At 36.0% G+C, this 16553-nt stretch overlaps 1 protein-coding gene across 5 annotated transcripts in view; it reads right to left on the reverse strand.

Annotated features, from left to right (window-relative positions):
* The window catches only part of mprip (myosin phosphatase Rho interacting protein), a 63019-nt gene that overhangs the window by 30484 nt on the left and 15982 nt on the right, over positions 1 to 16553 (reverse strand). For all 5 annotated transcript variants that reach the window (XM_067370164.1, XM_067370165.1, XM_067370167.1 and 2 more), the window contains exons 4-8: positions 8603 to 8754; positions 8439 to 8523; positions 5872 to 6046; positions 5337 to 5784; positions 2705 to 2834 (exon numbers count right to left, since the gene is read on the reverse strand). In XM_067370164.1, the coding sequence (XP_067226265.1) occupies positions 2705 to 2834; positions 5337 to 5784; positions 5872 to 6046; positions 8439 to 8523; positions 8603 to 8754 (990 nt within the window). The remainder of the gene's footprint in view (positions 1 to 2704; positions 2835 to 5336; positions 5785 to 5871; positions 6047 to 8438; positions 8524 to 8602; positions 8755 to 16553) is intronic.

Below are 16553 nucleotides of genomic sequence, written 5' to 3' on the forward strand. Positions count from 1 at the left end.
TGAAAAGTTCGAATTTTGATATATAAACTCGTAATTGCGCGAAAATGTCAGTATTGTGAGAAAAAAGGTATAAAGAATAATCTTTATCTTTATTTTTTTTATTCCGTGGTGGAAACAATCCTCCAAAGAAGCATGCATGCACAATAAAATGTTCAATATTTATCTTATGTTATATGTCTAATGTTAACAGATAATGATATGGCACTGATATATGCATCCCTACAGAATACCCCAGAAAAACTGTATTATTTATTAAAGTCACGCCAAATGTTGAAAGCATAGTTTTATTCAAGGGTGTGGACTTGTTTATCCATTTGCTGAAGATGTTTCGCCTCATATCTGAGCAGCTTGCCTGGATATAGATGCGTGATTATGTCCATATGCTCTAGAACAATATTTGACAGACAGCCTGTGGATCACTGACCTCCACAACAGAGAAGCTTCATAAACAGCTCTTCAATTGCCTTCAGAATGAGGCAGAAAATGCCTGTATCACATCAAAACCCTGGACTGACCTTGAAAGCAGCGAAAACAATAACAAACTTGGGCTTGAGGAGCTCTCAGCCTCATTTTAGATTCAGCTTGAGCCTTGTGTTACACTGTCAAATGCTTTTGCTCGCAACAATAATCCTTGTTATTTTTTCAGAGCAGTTTGGCCGGAGAAACAAATGGTGTTTGTGCTGCTTCACCGATCACACAGACGCAGATACTATCGCTAAAGAACACCATAAAAACAAGAGCCTTGATTAAAATCTCTATCGTTCACATTGTGGAGAAACCACTAAACGTTGCACTGAACCTGCATAAGTGGAAACAGGAAGAAAAGGGAAGGTGAGCTTTTACTAGCACTAGTTTTTGTGTGTATAAGTCTGGATGAGCAGCATCAGGATGAAATAGGAAATAATTATTTGAGGGAAGGGATTAAAACTAAAACAAAGAGCCAGACATGAAGACAGAGGCACTTAAAAATGGTAACTATTTGTTTTTGTCAAAGCTAATTTATTTAGCCTGAGGCTCAAGACTAAGAAAAGGAAAACACTGTCAAGGGAATCAGAGAACATAATGGAAACTGAAAATGAATCGAGACAAAAGGTCATGCGTGCAAGAGCCGAAAAACAGCAGAACGTTTTCTTAAACAAAAAGTCATTAGGTCATCTTTTGTGTTTGGTTATAAAACATTAAAGTACACTTTCTGAGATTTTAACAGAGGTATGCGTGTTGCACATCACAGAAGACAATGTTAGTATCTGTTAGTTTTAACTGTAGGAGAAAATTGAGCTTATTTTCATCTTCCAGATTTAAGTTTGTCACTGACTCAACATCAAACGATCTGACGTTTTCTTACACCTATAGTACATCGATGACTCATCAGTGTCTCATAATTATTCATGAGACTGCGTGTCCTTATCCTATGAGAAGACGCCTCGCTTAATTATTCATGACCGTATGTGTTGATTTCCTATGACAGACGCTGTAAGATCACATACAGGAAGTGAGAGACACGTTCATGGATCACAAGTGAGCGTTTGTTTTTGTTTTATAAGAGTTTCTGCGTCACATATGTTATCTTTCCTAAACCCAGAGTCTCGTGTGATTCTAAAAACACTGCTTATTTAAAAAAACGGCAAAATAAGCCTCAAAAGTTATTAAAGATGCAACAGCGAGTTCATTTCAGGGTTATTATTGTTAAACCATTAAACTTTATTTTCCCCTTGAAATAAAATAAATGTGAGCTGAAATTACCCAATGATAGATATATATTTAATATTGCATGCTTTATATATAAATATAAAGCATGCAATATTAAAATGTGACTATATTGCTCATGGAGGAGAAAAGCTGTCTCTTGATATCAGGTTGAGGTTGACAAAAACTTTTACAGTGTTTGCATTATATTGTTCTGTCTTTTACCACATAATAATTCCAATAACGTGCATTTGGGAATGCATACAAAGTCTGACGTGCTTTGTGTTTGCATAAACTGCGATTGTGACATTTCATCATATTTGTAACGCAAATCATTTATAAAACTATGCCACAAATCCCTCTCTCTTAGTTTGCATGTTCTGATGTCCTGATGTCTTGTTAAAGAAATGACTTTCACAAATTCAATGTTATTTAGCCTATATTAAACAAGGATTTGATCATGCTGTAAAGTGTAACAACAATCACCATGTTGCTGGCGCCCCCTGCAGGCTGTTGTGATTATACATTACGTACATAAACTGATTGTTTATATAATGTACAATACATTATGTATTTTAACAGTGTTGTTCAGTGAAACCACTTGCTTTTATTATTCCCTCATTGTTATTATATATGTATTTTAAGTAATTTTAAAGGCTATTGTTCAATTAGGTCTATTTAAATAACAACAAAAAATATCACATTACTCGATTAATCGTCAAAATAATCTTGATTACCAAAATAATCATTGGTGACAGCCCTAGATTAGTTAAAGCATAAATACTATTATCCAGTAATAAATTTCGTCATTGAAGATTTCTTAAAAAAATAGTGTTAAAATATCATCTTGTCAACCCAATATCGTGTATCATCTCTTCTCGTGAGATAAGTGTACAGTCACACCCCTAAAACGTCCCCTAACCGCAGCTGAAACCGGGATTTCGTGACTCTGGCGTGAGGGTAAACCCATCAGTGTCTGTGAGGATGAACTCCGGGGGCATCGGTAAGCATCCATTACCTCCCTCTGGAAGCGTCTCATTTCACTGCGGCCCTGTCTGACTCCACCGCGGCTCGTCTCCTCCACCTCCATCCGCTCAGCGTGCTCCAGCTCCAACGCCTCCAGCTTCTCGATCACATTCGAGCGCCCACTGAGAATGCAGAAACAGGAAGAGATCTTAACAGAGACAAAAGCTTGAAGTATAGATTTAGCAGTTTCCGGCTTAATTCGTTTTGAAATTCAAAGCGGTTCCTTCACTTATAGATCTCACATGCTGTCTGAATGCTCATGTGGGTATTCGAACACATGCGCTGTGAAGAGCGATCTTAATGCGGCTAATATGAACACTTTGTTTTGAAACACATTTTTTTGGTTACATTCATTGAAAACATAACAGTCTCACAATATAAATTCAGCACAGCTCATTTTTAATTGCAGGCCTGCTGTTCAGTCAATAAATATCTCATATGTAATATATTATTAGAAAATCTTTGTACTTAAATACTTATATTTTATTGCATTTAAAACCTTCAAGCATTGTTTACTTTACTGCCCTGTTGCTAGTAATAATTACCTGAAAAATTTAAAGCAATGTTTACTAAACTGAGAAATACTACATGGCATTATTTTAATTTAATTTGTTAGTATACGTTGATTTTTACTTTAAGTAAAAATAGCTGTAATATTATGTAATATTATTATTATTATTATGAAAATATAATACATTTTACAATTATACACTACAGTAAAAAAATGTAAATATTATTGTAATGTAAAACAGCTGTTTGCTACGTTAATATATAGTAAAGTGTCATTTATTCCTGTGATCAAAGCTAGATTTATTTAATTAAAAATACAGTAAAAATCACAAAATATTATTAGAATGTAAATCAGCTGTTTTCTATGTGAATATATAGTAAAGTGTAATTTATTCCTGTGATCAAAGCTGAATTTTCAGTATCATTACTCCAGTCTTCAGTGTCACATGATCCTTCAGAAATCATTCTGATATGATGATTAAAAAATATTTCTGATTATCAACAATGTTAAACAGTTGTGCTGCTTCATATTTCTGTGGAAACTGTGATGCATTTTATTTCTTTCAGGATTGTTTGATGAATAGAAAGTTCAAAATAACATCATTTATTTGAAATGGAAATACTTTTTATCATTATAAATGTTTTTAATGTCACTTTTGATCAGTTTAATGCATCCTTGCCGAATAGAAGTATTAATTTTAATGGTAATGTATATAATTATGTATATAAAATTATATATTCCTCAGGAAGAGGTTAAATGCGCCTCCTTGTCGTGATGACCCCAACATATGCAAACATTTTCCGAACTACAGACAGGAATTCAGTTCACAAAACAATGTCTGAAAATATTAAATGACTTTTTTCAAATTTTGCCCTTATTTGGGATATGCACCACATTGTCAGGCCTCCTTAAAAGGAAACAAGAAAGCCAGTCAGTGAGGTATTTCTGTCACATGACTGCTCACAGCCTCATTGGCTACTGGGTACAAAGTGGCACAATTCCCATAAACCCAAATTAAACCAGAGTAGAGAGCGTTCCGTTCTTTCTGTATGAATTCTTCAGCGCTGCTCATCTATGATCCGTCTGATTGTCGGGAAAAAGTGAGCTGTCTTAAGAAGTACGTCAGAGATGATGCTGTTTGAGACACTCTGACCTCAAAGGGCTGATGGGAGCGCCTTAAAAAAAGGAAAGCAGGATTTACCCTGTTCATTTAGCTGTAAATGCGAGCAAATGTAAGCTGATAGATTTCAGTTTGACACAGGCTAGATGTATCAGTGATTTAACATGGAAAAATACCTTCCTCCTTTTTAGTGGATCAAAGAATGTCTTGCTTTGGAAAAACTGATATAGTTAGAGGAAAAGTAGATGCATTTAATAAAATATGGACCCTATTTTACAACTGTAACTTATGTTAAGTAATTTAGTTGTTTGTTTATTATAATTTGAATTTATTACATATGCTGAGGTGGGAAAGATGTACTTTTTCTGTATTTTGTGTAGTTATATTGTACATTTTTACTTTTGTTTACTTAAATACTTGATTCCATCAAGCACTGTTTATTTCACAGTCCTGTTAATGGTGATTTTTAAACTAGTAAAAAATCATTTTGATTTAATTTGTTAATATTTACTTCAAAGGGGTGTTCAAAGGAGAATTATGAATACAAAAACAAAATTATGTAGTATTATATGATCAAATAATATAATAATAATAGTAATTATATTATCATTACATATAATATTCGTTCAGAAGTTTCACTCAGTAACTTTTGTATGATTTTTAGAGGTTTTTGAAAGAAGTCTCTTATGCTCATCAAGGCTGTATTTATTTGTTAAAAATACAGTAAAAACAGTAATAAATCTGTATTTTATGTTGTTCCTTAGGAGAGTATAACGAGAAAACAAACACAAAGCAGCGAAGATGTTTACTGAAGGTGTTTACCACCAACATTAATGATATAATGATCCCCGTAATCTCCATTATTCCACGTCAAAAGCATGTTGCAAAACACTTTTTGGCCTAATAAGGCGCATGTGGTTTTATCACGCAGCTCTCCGGAGCGTAACCAGCATGCCTTTAAAAGGAGAGGCAGAGAGAATGGCCTGCGCTCACCTTCTCTCCGGGCTGAACACAGACTCTTTGTCCTGTCTTTCTGGACTGCGGAGGCGGCTGCGTTTCTCCGGCTTGCGAGGGTCGGCGGCGTCGCCGCGGCGGGGCAGAGCGCGGTGCGGGCGTCCCATCGGTTCGGCCGGGTGGCTGTCGGTGCTGGTGACGGTGCTGCCGCTGGCATCCGAGTCCAGAGAACTCATGGAGCCGCTAATGTGGGAACCGTTGGACAGCAGGCTGCTGCCAGATGGGAAGGGGTCGCTGGGAGCAGGAGACAGGCAGCGCGGGACGCCTCCCATCTCTGCGCTGTGCCGGCTGGACGAGCTTCCTGTGGGCGACAGCGGGTCGTGAGAGGGCTGGGAAACCGCCGAGTGGAAGGAGAGCCCGCTCCGCTCCACTTCGTCACCGTTCACCGAGCTCTGATCGGAGCACCGACTCGCCATCGAACCCTCACCTGTAGAGTGCAATGGGAAAATCGTTGATTTCATGGTGCGATTGTGGGTTTTTAGAAAGATAGATGTGTATGTGGATTCTCCCGCACCTGCAGAGGGCAGTGGTGAGCCGAGAGGTGGCATGTCGCTGGCGGTCCATGTCTGGGAAACGTCTGCCTCTCTGTTTTGCAGCTCCTCTTGCCATATGATGGAACTGGAGTCTGGCGTCTTCTCCGCTTCAGGGATGCCCGAGCCGGTCACCGCGACCTTCGCTGGGCCTGGTTCCTGCGATCGAACGTATAACATACATCATCGTTTCATTACACAGCAGTTTAAGTCACCATGAAATCAAAATGGACAATTCTTATTTTTATGGAATATTGCAGTATGATTTATCCATGCATATTATTGTTCCTCATAATCTTGGATCAGAATATCTTCTCTTCTCTGATGACGAGGGCGGGGCAATCTGTCACTCACATGAGATCCACCAATAGCAAACCACAACCATCCAATCAATTCCCCACAGACAAAATCAAGCCCCGCCCTACATTTGTTCTTGTTTGAGAAGCGTTTCACTCGATATACGACACAATAGAGAAGAAAACTTCCCTTTCATGACGACTTTAAGTGAGCATTAGATAATGTAATAAATAATAGTAATAACCAAGGAAAATTAACAATTTAAGTGTCTTACATTTTTTCAGAAGTTCTCTGTTGATTGTTTTCTTGCCATGTTAATGAATTTTATGAATTCTACTGATTAGACATCCTTTTTTATTATTGAAATTTCATTTACCATTATTAATTTAACCATCCAGAAAAGTGAAAATGGAAAACACAGAATTTTTTTGGAAAAAAAAAAAAAAAGATTTCAAAAGGGCAACTATATGACTTCTCATGATTGCTCTCTGATTTCTACTATCCAGAAAATGCATCAGAGTCACATAATCCAGTCATAAAAATGGAATTTTGAGGATGATGTGGAATGTCACAGAATTTGGCATAATTTGAATAAAATCAATAAGAAATCAAAAGAAACAGCAAAACGTACTTCTTAAAGTAATAATAATGGTAAACAAAACTTTTTTTTTTTTATTTATTAAAACAATTTCAATATATTTTAGTCCATGTTTAAATTTAAACTTCTGTTCACTTTGTTTTGCCAAAAATGAAAGGACTTATTCAAATTTCATGATTTTAAAAGATTTATTAAATTGTTTAAAGGTGCCCAAGAATTGAAAATTGAATTTACCTTGGCATTGTTATAGTTCTGTACATGGAAATGACAGTGAGTCTCAAACATAATTGTTTCCTCCTTCTTATGTAAATTACGGAACAGTCGGGATCATTAATATTTTAATTCATCTTTACACTTTGTAAAGATCCATTTTGAGGGTTATATTAGCTGTGTGAACTTTGTTTATGCAATGTATTATAGAGTTGCGAGCTTGGGGGCGGGGAGAATTTAAAGGGGACGCGCGCTGAATCAGCGCATTTATAATAATGCCCCAAAATAGGCAGTTAAAAAAACTGAATAAAAAATAATCTATGGGGTATTTTGAGCTGAAACTTCACAGGCACATTCAGTGGACACCTTAGACTTGTGAAAAAGCGTTCTATGGCACCTTTAAGTTTTATGCATTAATTTCATTCATTTGAAGAAAAAATACAACAGACCAAACAGAATTTCTGGAAATTAACATTTCATAGGGCACTATTATTGTTTGAATTTTAATAAATCATTAAACCGGAATTAATTCTATTGATTAGACATACTTTTTGATTATTAAAATTTTATTAAACCTTCACTGTCACCCCCTTTTTGAGCATAGACGTGAAAATGCACTATCCAAACTTAAACTATAGTAATTCAAGAATGCTTTGGAATATAGACATAAGTTTGGTCTTGTTTTGAAGAATTTCACTTCAGATTGTTGATAAGTGAATGCAGTTTAATAAAAAAAAAAAAATGAAAGTATAAAAAAAATTTACTAATCAAATGGTCTGTATTAATTTTTATTTCTAAAGTATGTTCCAAATTTGAAGTTGATATCACAAAAATTGAAGTCCCCATGAGATTTTGTTTAGGTGTTGTACCAAAATTAGCCACCGGGTGACAATTCATTGAATTGTTTTGATGCATTCTTTTGTAACAAATTATAAAATTCTGTCCAAATATCACTTCTATTACAAAACAAATATGGAAGCTTGAGACCTTTCTGACGATATGCGTTTTGTCAAGATTAGAAAAGTTGACTATAAAAGTAGTTCAAATAAATGTTTTAATATGAAACATGACTCCGCCCACTATGGGGAGGAGCCCACTAAAAGAATTTAAAATACCATTTCCATGGTAACGCAATGTCCAATTTCAAAACAGTTTTCACAGGATGAATTCTGAGTTAAGCTTTCGAATGATACCAGATTTATGATAATTACTAAAATATGTGATCGAAAAATTAAAACGGAAAATTTCAGAAAAAACATTGCATAAAGCCATATTATTGTTGAAAATGTAATAAATTATTTAAGTTGTATTAATTATATTGATTAGACATCCTTTTTGATTATTAAAAAAAAAAAAGTCTAATAGGAATCCAGGAAAACATTAAAATTGGGACCAAAAATAAAATAAAATAAAACATTTTATGAAGGCTGAAGGCCCCAGTCGTACCTGTGAGGTTGCTGGCTCCACTTTGCGCTTCTTCTTTTGATTTTGCTTGTTGGTTCGGGGATAAACCACTAGCTGTTCAGTCCATCTGGTGAAAGACAGAAGAGGTCACGCTCATCGTGTGTCCCATCGGCGGGTGAGACGGACACCCTGAACACGCCACTCACCCGTTGATGATCTCCTTGTTGTCTCCTCTGATGTAGTACTCCTGCTCGGGGGTGACGATGCACAGCGCGTTCTTCTGTCCCGTCCTGGGCTCGGCGTCGATCACGTCAGTGCACAGGTTCATGTTGACGGTCCCTTGCGGTAACGTGCTTGGCTGTGTGTGACAAAACATGACAAATTAACCCATTTTTTCAGCTTGTGCTCTTAAAATATTCAGTAAGGGGCTACAGTGTTCGCGGTGCGCCGGTTTCATTCAGGTTAAATCAGTTCACAAAATTCGCAAAATTGACTATTTGGTCGCAGTCTGGTGCCCTTTAATATATTCTTCATAACAAATATCAGCCTTAATCTTTACTGTACTGCTGACGCCAATGTTCCCTAATGCTTCAGGCCTGCCATCATCAACCCGTGCCAAACACGTCACTGGAAACAAGCCTTTATTTACACCCGTCACCCTGGAGTGCTTTGAGAGGCTGGTCACGTCCTGTACTGGACCCACACTGGACCTCCTGCAGCTGGACTAATGACTGTACGGATGCATATCAACTAACTTGTTTTCATCTGGACAATAAGGACACTGTCTGAATGTGGTTCACTGACCTCAGCATTCACTGTATAAACTACAACCTGTACGTTCCTTCATTCAACTGAATCAATAAACTGCGTCTGTGTGTGTGGCCTCATCCTTACACTCTTTAATTCATCAGGAAATTAATAGTTTTATTCATTAAAAGTGCATTAAATTGATCAAAAGTAACAGTAAAGACATTACATTACAAAATTCAACTTTGATAATCAAAAATGTTTCTTGAGCAGCAAATCAGCATATTATCTTCGCCACAGAATTAATAACATCACAGTGAGATCTAGTGGGAAGCATTTAAGTGTTATAAACTACAGGTATCAGATCAAACAGCGCTGATGTGGAAACTAGGAGAAATATTGATGCTATGAATGAACAAGTTAAAGACTTTTCAAGTGCTTCACACCTTTTCCAGCACTTCAAATCTCTAAATATGACCCTATTTTTATGTTATTTTTAATTTGATGATTTGTAAAACTTTGTGGCAAACAAACTTTTATTTAAAAGACATGAAATTACCAGTATAACCGGTAGATGGTGGCAGAGGATCACTTGGGGGAAAGTAGGAAAAGTCATAAAGTCTCATGAAAAACAAAAACTTTTCTTCAAATTGTGACTGAATTACACAGAAAGCAAGTAAAGAGCGCTCATTTCATATTCACTGAAGCTGTCGGTCAGTTCAGTATGGCACATTTAATAAGAGTAGAACATTTACATTTTTCCCTATAAGAAATTAGCTTTTTGCATGATACTGTGGTCAACAAAAGTTAATATCATCTACATCTCGATTCAAGCTCAGAGCTTTACTGTCACATTTCTGATAAATAAACGTGTACTTATTAATGCAAAACAATAGTAATATGATTCCAAATGTTAGTCTGGAGCCCTGATATTGGAATGATTTCTTAAGGATCATGTGACACTGAAGACTGGAATAATGATGCTGAAAATTCAGCTTTGATCACTGGATATAAATTACACTTTACTATATATTCACATAGAAAACAAATACTTTAAATTGTAATATTATTTCACTGTTTTTACTGTATTTTTGATCAAATAAATGCAGCCTGGAAGAGACTTGATTCAAAAACATTTAAAAAAATCTTACCGACCCCAAACTTTTGAATGGTGGTGCAAATCTTGCCATTCAAAAGTCATGATTTTAAAATCACCTTTTTGGCATAATTTGTTTATTTTAAATGACCTGCCGGTGTCACTTGATTTTATAAAGAATGTGCACTATTATGTCTCTCATTTCATTGTTCATAAAATTGAAATATTCTACATGCATCATGTCATCCTTTCTCACCATTTTAGAGCAAGTCGGACAGGTTTGGAAGGGCGTGAGTATTTCGGGGTGAACTACTTCTTTGAAGCACTGAAGAAGATTATTTTATTTTCGAGATCCTGAGATTCACGCTCAACCGTCTCGTAACGTCTGCCTTGGCCGTTATCAGACGTTCCACAGACTCGAGATGTAAAACAGGTGCCGTCTTTTCCTGACTCCTTTTATGGCCATTTTAAGTGATCTAGTTTTATTAAAAGCTGCCAGTAAACTCCAGGGAATGCCAAATATGGAAATTACAGTGTGTCACAGTTATAAACTGCAGCAGTGTTTCTGTTTCACTACAGAGGGAAGAAAAAAATCTGGGTAATGAGACACCAGCAGTGTAAGAGCGGAAGACACAACAACAAAGAACTTCACGTCACTTCGGCATGGCCCGAAAACACAAAACCAGACGTTTCAATCCCTTTTGTTCTGCCATAAATCATGATAGAAACCTAGACGTATCAGATTACTAATTTCATATTATTTTATCCATTCAAAACTAACCCAAAACTGCAGCATAATGTCCTGTAAACCAAATAATTTGAGCTATGTGTGCCAAAGTTCGACACCAGTTCAGTTAGGTCTTTGGACTCACTTGGGGGTGGGAGTCTTTAAGTCATCTTCAGATAAGTGAGGAAAATGTGAGGCAATGTATGGAGGAGGAAAAAAAGAAAAACAGGAAGAGCAAATAGCTAGAAGCAGAACTGTCATCAGAGGGGAATGTTGTCCCAGGCCCTGTGATGAAGGGGCCCGCTGAGGTCCTTACACATTGGGCCCGGGGGGAAGAAAGGAGGCCCACCCATAAAAATACACTCGCAGGTCCTGTGAATTACAGCAATACAAACGCTTATGTGTGCTAGTGTCAATGAATCAGCTCATGATGTCTTTTAGCAGATGTGAGGAAGTGCTGGGGGTCCGTGGAAAGGTTTAGAGAAAAACTCTTATTTTTACAAATAAGTAAAATCAGATTAAAAATAAATTACATTAAAATATAAGAATAAAATGTAACAGTACAGTACAGTACTATAATAAACGTAACTTAATAGAATATTATATGTTATATAATATTATATATTTTTAAAAAAACATTAATAATAGATTTTTCGCAGTATAAACTGTAGGGCTGAGACAATAAATCGATTCTCGATTCGTGATAAAATGATTCTGGATCAATTCTAATATGTGACCAGTCACGGAAAGTAGGGACAAAAGTCGGTTCTGGGGCATTTTGAGTTATTCACAGATTCTGAAAGTGTAGTCTCAAAGCTTTCCAACGATGTGTAACACATGAAAATCTGATAATATTTGGAGAAGTTGTGGCCATTTGAAGGTAGGCACTCAAGAAAGCTCTATAGGGAGAAAAACGCCTCTAAAGTTGCAGTTCTCGCCTGTTCCCACCTGCTGGGAGTGACAGTAGGGCTCATTTACATCTCATTTAGATAAGCCATACCCCCTGTAAAGCTGCATGGACCACATACTATTAATAATAAAGGTTAATGTGCATTATAAATGTCAGTAATTTATCTTTTTTTACTTTTATAAAAATGATTTAGAGGCTGAAATGTGTGACTTTTTTTGTCAAAACTATTTGAACTTGTGCATTGTAGATTGTTGTAAGACACTCCTTTAAAATCTGCCCATCATTTTTAATGTTATTATTTTAATGTTTATGTAAAGAAAAAGTATATATTGATGCCAATTTTATTTGTTATTTGCTGGTTTTCCACATGAAACTTGGTGAATTTACTTTTTGAACAGGATTCTGTGATAACCGTGATCATTTTGGTCACTATAATCATGAAATTAAATTTTCTCACCTGAGAAGCCTGTTAAAGAAGAATAGGCAATCCAGGAACTGACTGGACTAACAGAGGCCAGAGATCGCTAACTATGGCTATTCAAAACACTTTTCAAGACGATAAATACACGATTGAGACGATGATTGCATGTATTGACTGAATTTGTGTCTGAATAGCGCTGGCTCCGTGGGCGTGGCCGCATTAGCGGATAATGAGCTGAATCACGGGTGTCTGACATGGCTCTTTGTTCATACAGATTACATAAACACAGAAGGTTTGTTTTCGATTTGACTTACACGATTTAAAACCTAACATTTCAACGTTTTTTCAGACACAAGTATAATTTTTTTGTGATTAGTATTCACTAAGTTACAGTTCATTTTCTAAGAACTATCAGATTGGACTTCCTTCAGAGGGAGACGAGAGATCACGCATCATGTTAGTTTTCTTTATTTTACAAAAAGCACAACATTTTGTTTTTACTCTGAGTGTACACAAATAAAAGAAGACATTCTATAGTTTTGATTGATATATTACTTATGTCTCTATGACAAAAAATGACGGAGTATTTTAAGTCTGTTTTGCTGCAATGTGAAAAAAATCCTGCAAAATGCGCCGGCGCGTTACCCGACTCCAGAGAGGTAATGTCTTATTATGCCGCTTTCATCGTCGCTCAGATCGTCTTCAGAATCAGTGAGCGCTTGTTCATAAGCATCCGGCTTGTCGAAGAAGTACTTCAAAACATTTTCGGTGTAACGGCCACGGTTCTTCATTGAATTTTGATATCAGCTAGAGCCGGCCAGAGCGCTGCATAGTAAGTAGCCACGCTTCCCAGTATGGAAATACACACAGACATGACATGCCCCTACTGCGTGCTAGAATCTCCGAAAAACGAGCCGATTTCAACCTCAAAATGTACGCTTTTAAATATACCAATACTGCTATCTCAAACACGGAAAGGCTTCTTCATGATCTCAACTAACAGATTCTGCAAAAAAACGAAAATCACCAATTTTGAAAAAAAAATGCTTTCTCATTTTGCTCGAAAGTTGTGCTGCCGACTTGTGTCCCTGGTTTTGTGACGAGTCACATTTTTTCCGACTATATATCACGATTGAATCGATTCTCAGCTTAGTTTTTAACAGCAGATGGCGCTGCGTGCTTTAGAAACAGCCGTACTCTGCTTGCTTCCAATTCTTTACACACCAGTTAAACCTAAAATAATCATTCATAAAGTCTGGAAAAGTGGGAAAGTGTAGAATTCGCCACAGAATTAATGACATCACAGTGAGATCTAGTGGGAAGCATTTAAGTGTTATAAACTACAGGTATCAGATCAAACAGTGCAGATGTGGAAACTAGGAGAAATATTGATGCTATGAATGAACAAGTTATACAAGACTCTGAAATTCAAGCAATTTTCAATGATTTTTTAAAGTGCTTCACACCTTTTCCAGCACTTCAAATCTCTAAATATGATCCCATTTTAATGTTATTTTTAATTTGATGATTTGTAAAACTTTGTGGCAAACAAATTTTTATTTAAAAGACATGAAATTACCAGTATAACCGGTAGATGGTGGCAGAGGATCACTTGGGGGAAAGTAGGAAAAGTCATAAAGTCTCATGAAAAACAAAAACTTTTCTTCAAATTGTGACTGAATTACACAGAAAGAAAGTAAAGAGCGCTCATTTCATATTCACTGAAGCTGTCGGTCAGTTCAGTATGGCACATTTAATAAGAGTAGAACATTTACATTTTTCCCTATAAGAAATTAGCTTTTTGCATGATACTGTGGTCAACAAAAGTTAATATCATCTACATCTCGATTCAAGCTCAGTGCTTTACTGTCACATTTCTGATAAATAAACGTGTAATATTATTAGTAACTGCACTTATTAATCCAAAACAATAGTAATATGATTAAATTACCTTGGGGAAAAGTAGGAAAAGTCAAAGTCTCATGAAAAACAAAAACTTTTCTTCAAATTGTGACTGAATTACACAGAAAGCAAGTAATCTGGGTAATGAGACACCAGCAGTGTAAGAACAGAAGACACAACAACAAAGAACTTCACGTCACTTTGGCATGGTCCGAAAAAACAAAACCAGACGTTTCTATCCCTTTTGTTCAACAAACTTTTATTTAAAGACATTTAACCGGTAGATGGTGGCAGGGGAACACTTATTGGCTTTCTTGCCATTTCCACTCAATATATGGGGAAAAGTAGGAAAAGTCACAAAGTCTCATGAAAAATAAAAACTTTTCTTCAAATTGTGACGGAATTACACAAAGAATTTTCCAAAGCAAAAAAAAAAAAAAAAAGCAAATGTTCACAGTGGGCTGCGTTTACATTAATCTCGCATCATGAAAGCATTCTGAGTCGAGGTGCAAGTGTATTCACCCGCTTACATGTGACTCGAACGCTCAAACGCTTTCCAGCACTCCTCTTTTTGAGCATTTTAGTGTGCGGTTAACTATCCTAGAGCGCCATCTGCTGTTAAAAACTAAGCTCAGAATCTATTCGAGAGAGAATCAGAATCGAGACCGAATCATTGTATTGAGAATCGAGAATTGATGTATTGTCCCAAACTGTGACTTTATACCAGAAACTATGGCTGGGCGATTAAGCTATAACGATAATTATCACAATACAATTTTCCTCAATAAAATGAGTTCGATAGATGTCTGATATAATGTGTATGCACCAAAAGCGAAATGAAACAGTGCAGCTTATTTGAACGGCGTGCCACACGGACCATTTATCCGCTCGGCTCAAAGATCAAACGGAGCTTACTAGAGTGGATGCATTTACTGGCTGATCGGTCTTGGTTTCGTGACCACTAAAAAGCGCTGTGATCTCAGTGATTCATGCTAGTTTAAAGCCAGATGAAACAGTGCTGACAAACAGAAGAAACACTGTCAGTCAGAAGCTTTTCAATCTACAAATCACCATTTTACAATGGATTTACTGTAGTAAAATTAACTGCACCGTGGTATAGTGGCAGAAATGTGGGATATTCAAACTGAATTTTATTATATTATTAATGTAGACATATATTAAAGGAGTAATGGAATATAACTACAGTATTTTTTGGTGATTAAGAGCATTTGTGCATTTATAATAAATGTATTTAGTCTACTGTTTTTCATACAAATACCATAGGAACCATATAGTTACATTTTACCACGTTATTGAGGTGCTATATGCATGACTTTAACTGGTTATCATGATCTAAATGTATGCTACTAGGGAAGACCAATGGTTAATTTAAAAAAAATAAATAAAAAATACTCTATAACTAATTTTACCATATAAAAATTAGTAACATTTTTACAGATGTTACTGTTTTTGTTAATGAACAAAGATTTGAATGTTAACTCAAGCTTCTACTACAGTCAACTCAAGTTACTGTCAAATGTGCATTTCTAAGAGACAAAACATGTAATATTAATATTGTAGCCTGCACGGCAAACTGTACCAAAGATACGAGTCATTAAAGTGAGGCAACACAAACCTGTTTCATGACTTGAAATAATATAATCCGTGTTTGTCATGTTCTGACAATAAAGAGTAGTTTAAAACCACAATTAACGGTTTGGTTTCTTTCATTTAGGAGCAAAAACCTGCCTTTAAACATGAAAGAAATAAAGATTTGACATTTATTGTGATAATTATCGGTATCGACTGATATGAACAATTTTATTGTGATAATTTTTTGGGCCAAATCTTCCAGCCCTACCAGAAACTATATAAATGTATTTAAATTTCAGGATGGTGATCCCTTGCATGAAACTGATCATATTTGCGGGTCCGTGGGAGATAAATGATTGTAAAGCCCTGTTTTAGTAAACATGCATATGAAGCAGAGAATAAATGGATTATTGGATGAGTTTGCCTTTTCCAAGTTTGCCATTCATGCATTTCACATTATTGTGGTTTTATTCCAAAACGCATCAAATCTCCTTTCATTTTCCAGCATGTTCTGCTATTTTTAGAAAACTGGAATTGTAATAAAACTCAAACATTTATGCTCACTTGCCAACTTGTCCAGTATTGTAGGAAATCAAACTGCATAATGACTATGTGACAGTCGAATGCTTACTGAAAACAGATTCATCGTTTAATAAGAGGCATTTTAATCCAGTTAAATCAAGGATCAGCGGACAAGGTCCCATATGACCACTGCCCATCTTAAAGGAATAGTTCACCCATAAAATGAGGAGCTGAAAGAC

Source organism: Chanodichthys erythropterus, chromosome 19 (assembly GCF_024489055.1).
Source record: "Chanodichthys erythropterus isolate Z2021 chromosome 19, ASM2448905v1, whole genome shotgun sequence".
Classification (NCBI taxonomy): Eukaryota; Metazoa; Chordata; class Actinopteri; order Cypriniformes; family Xenocyprididae; genus Chanodichthys; species Chanodichthys erythropterus.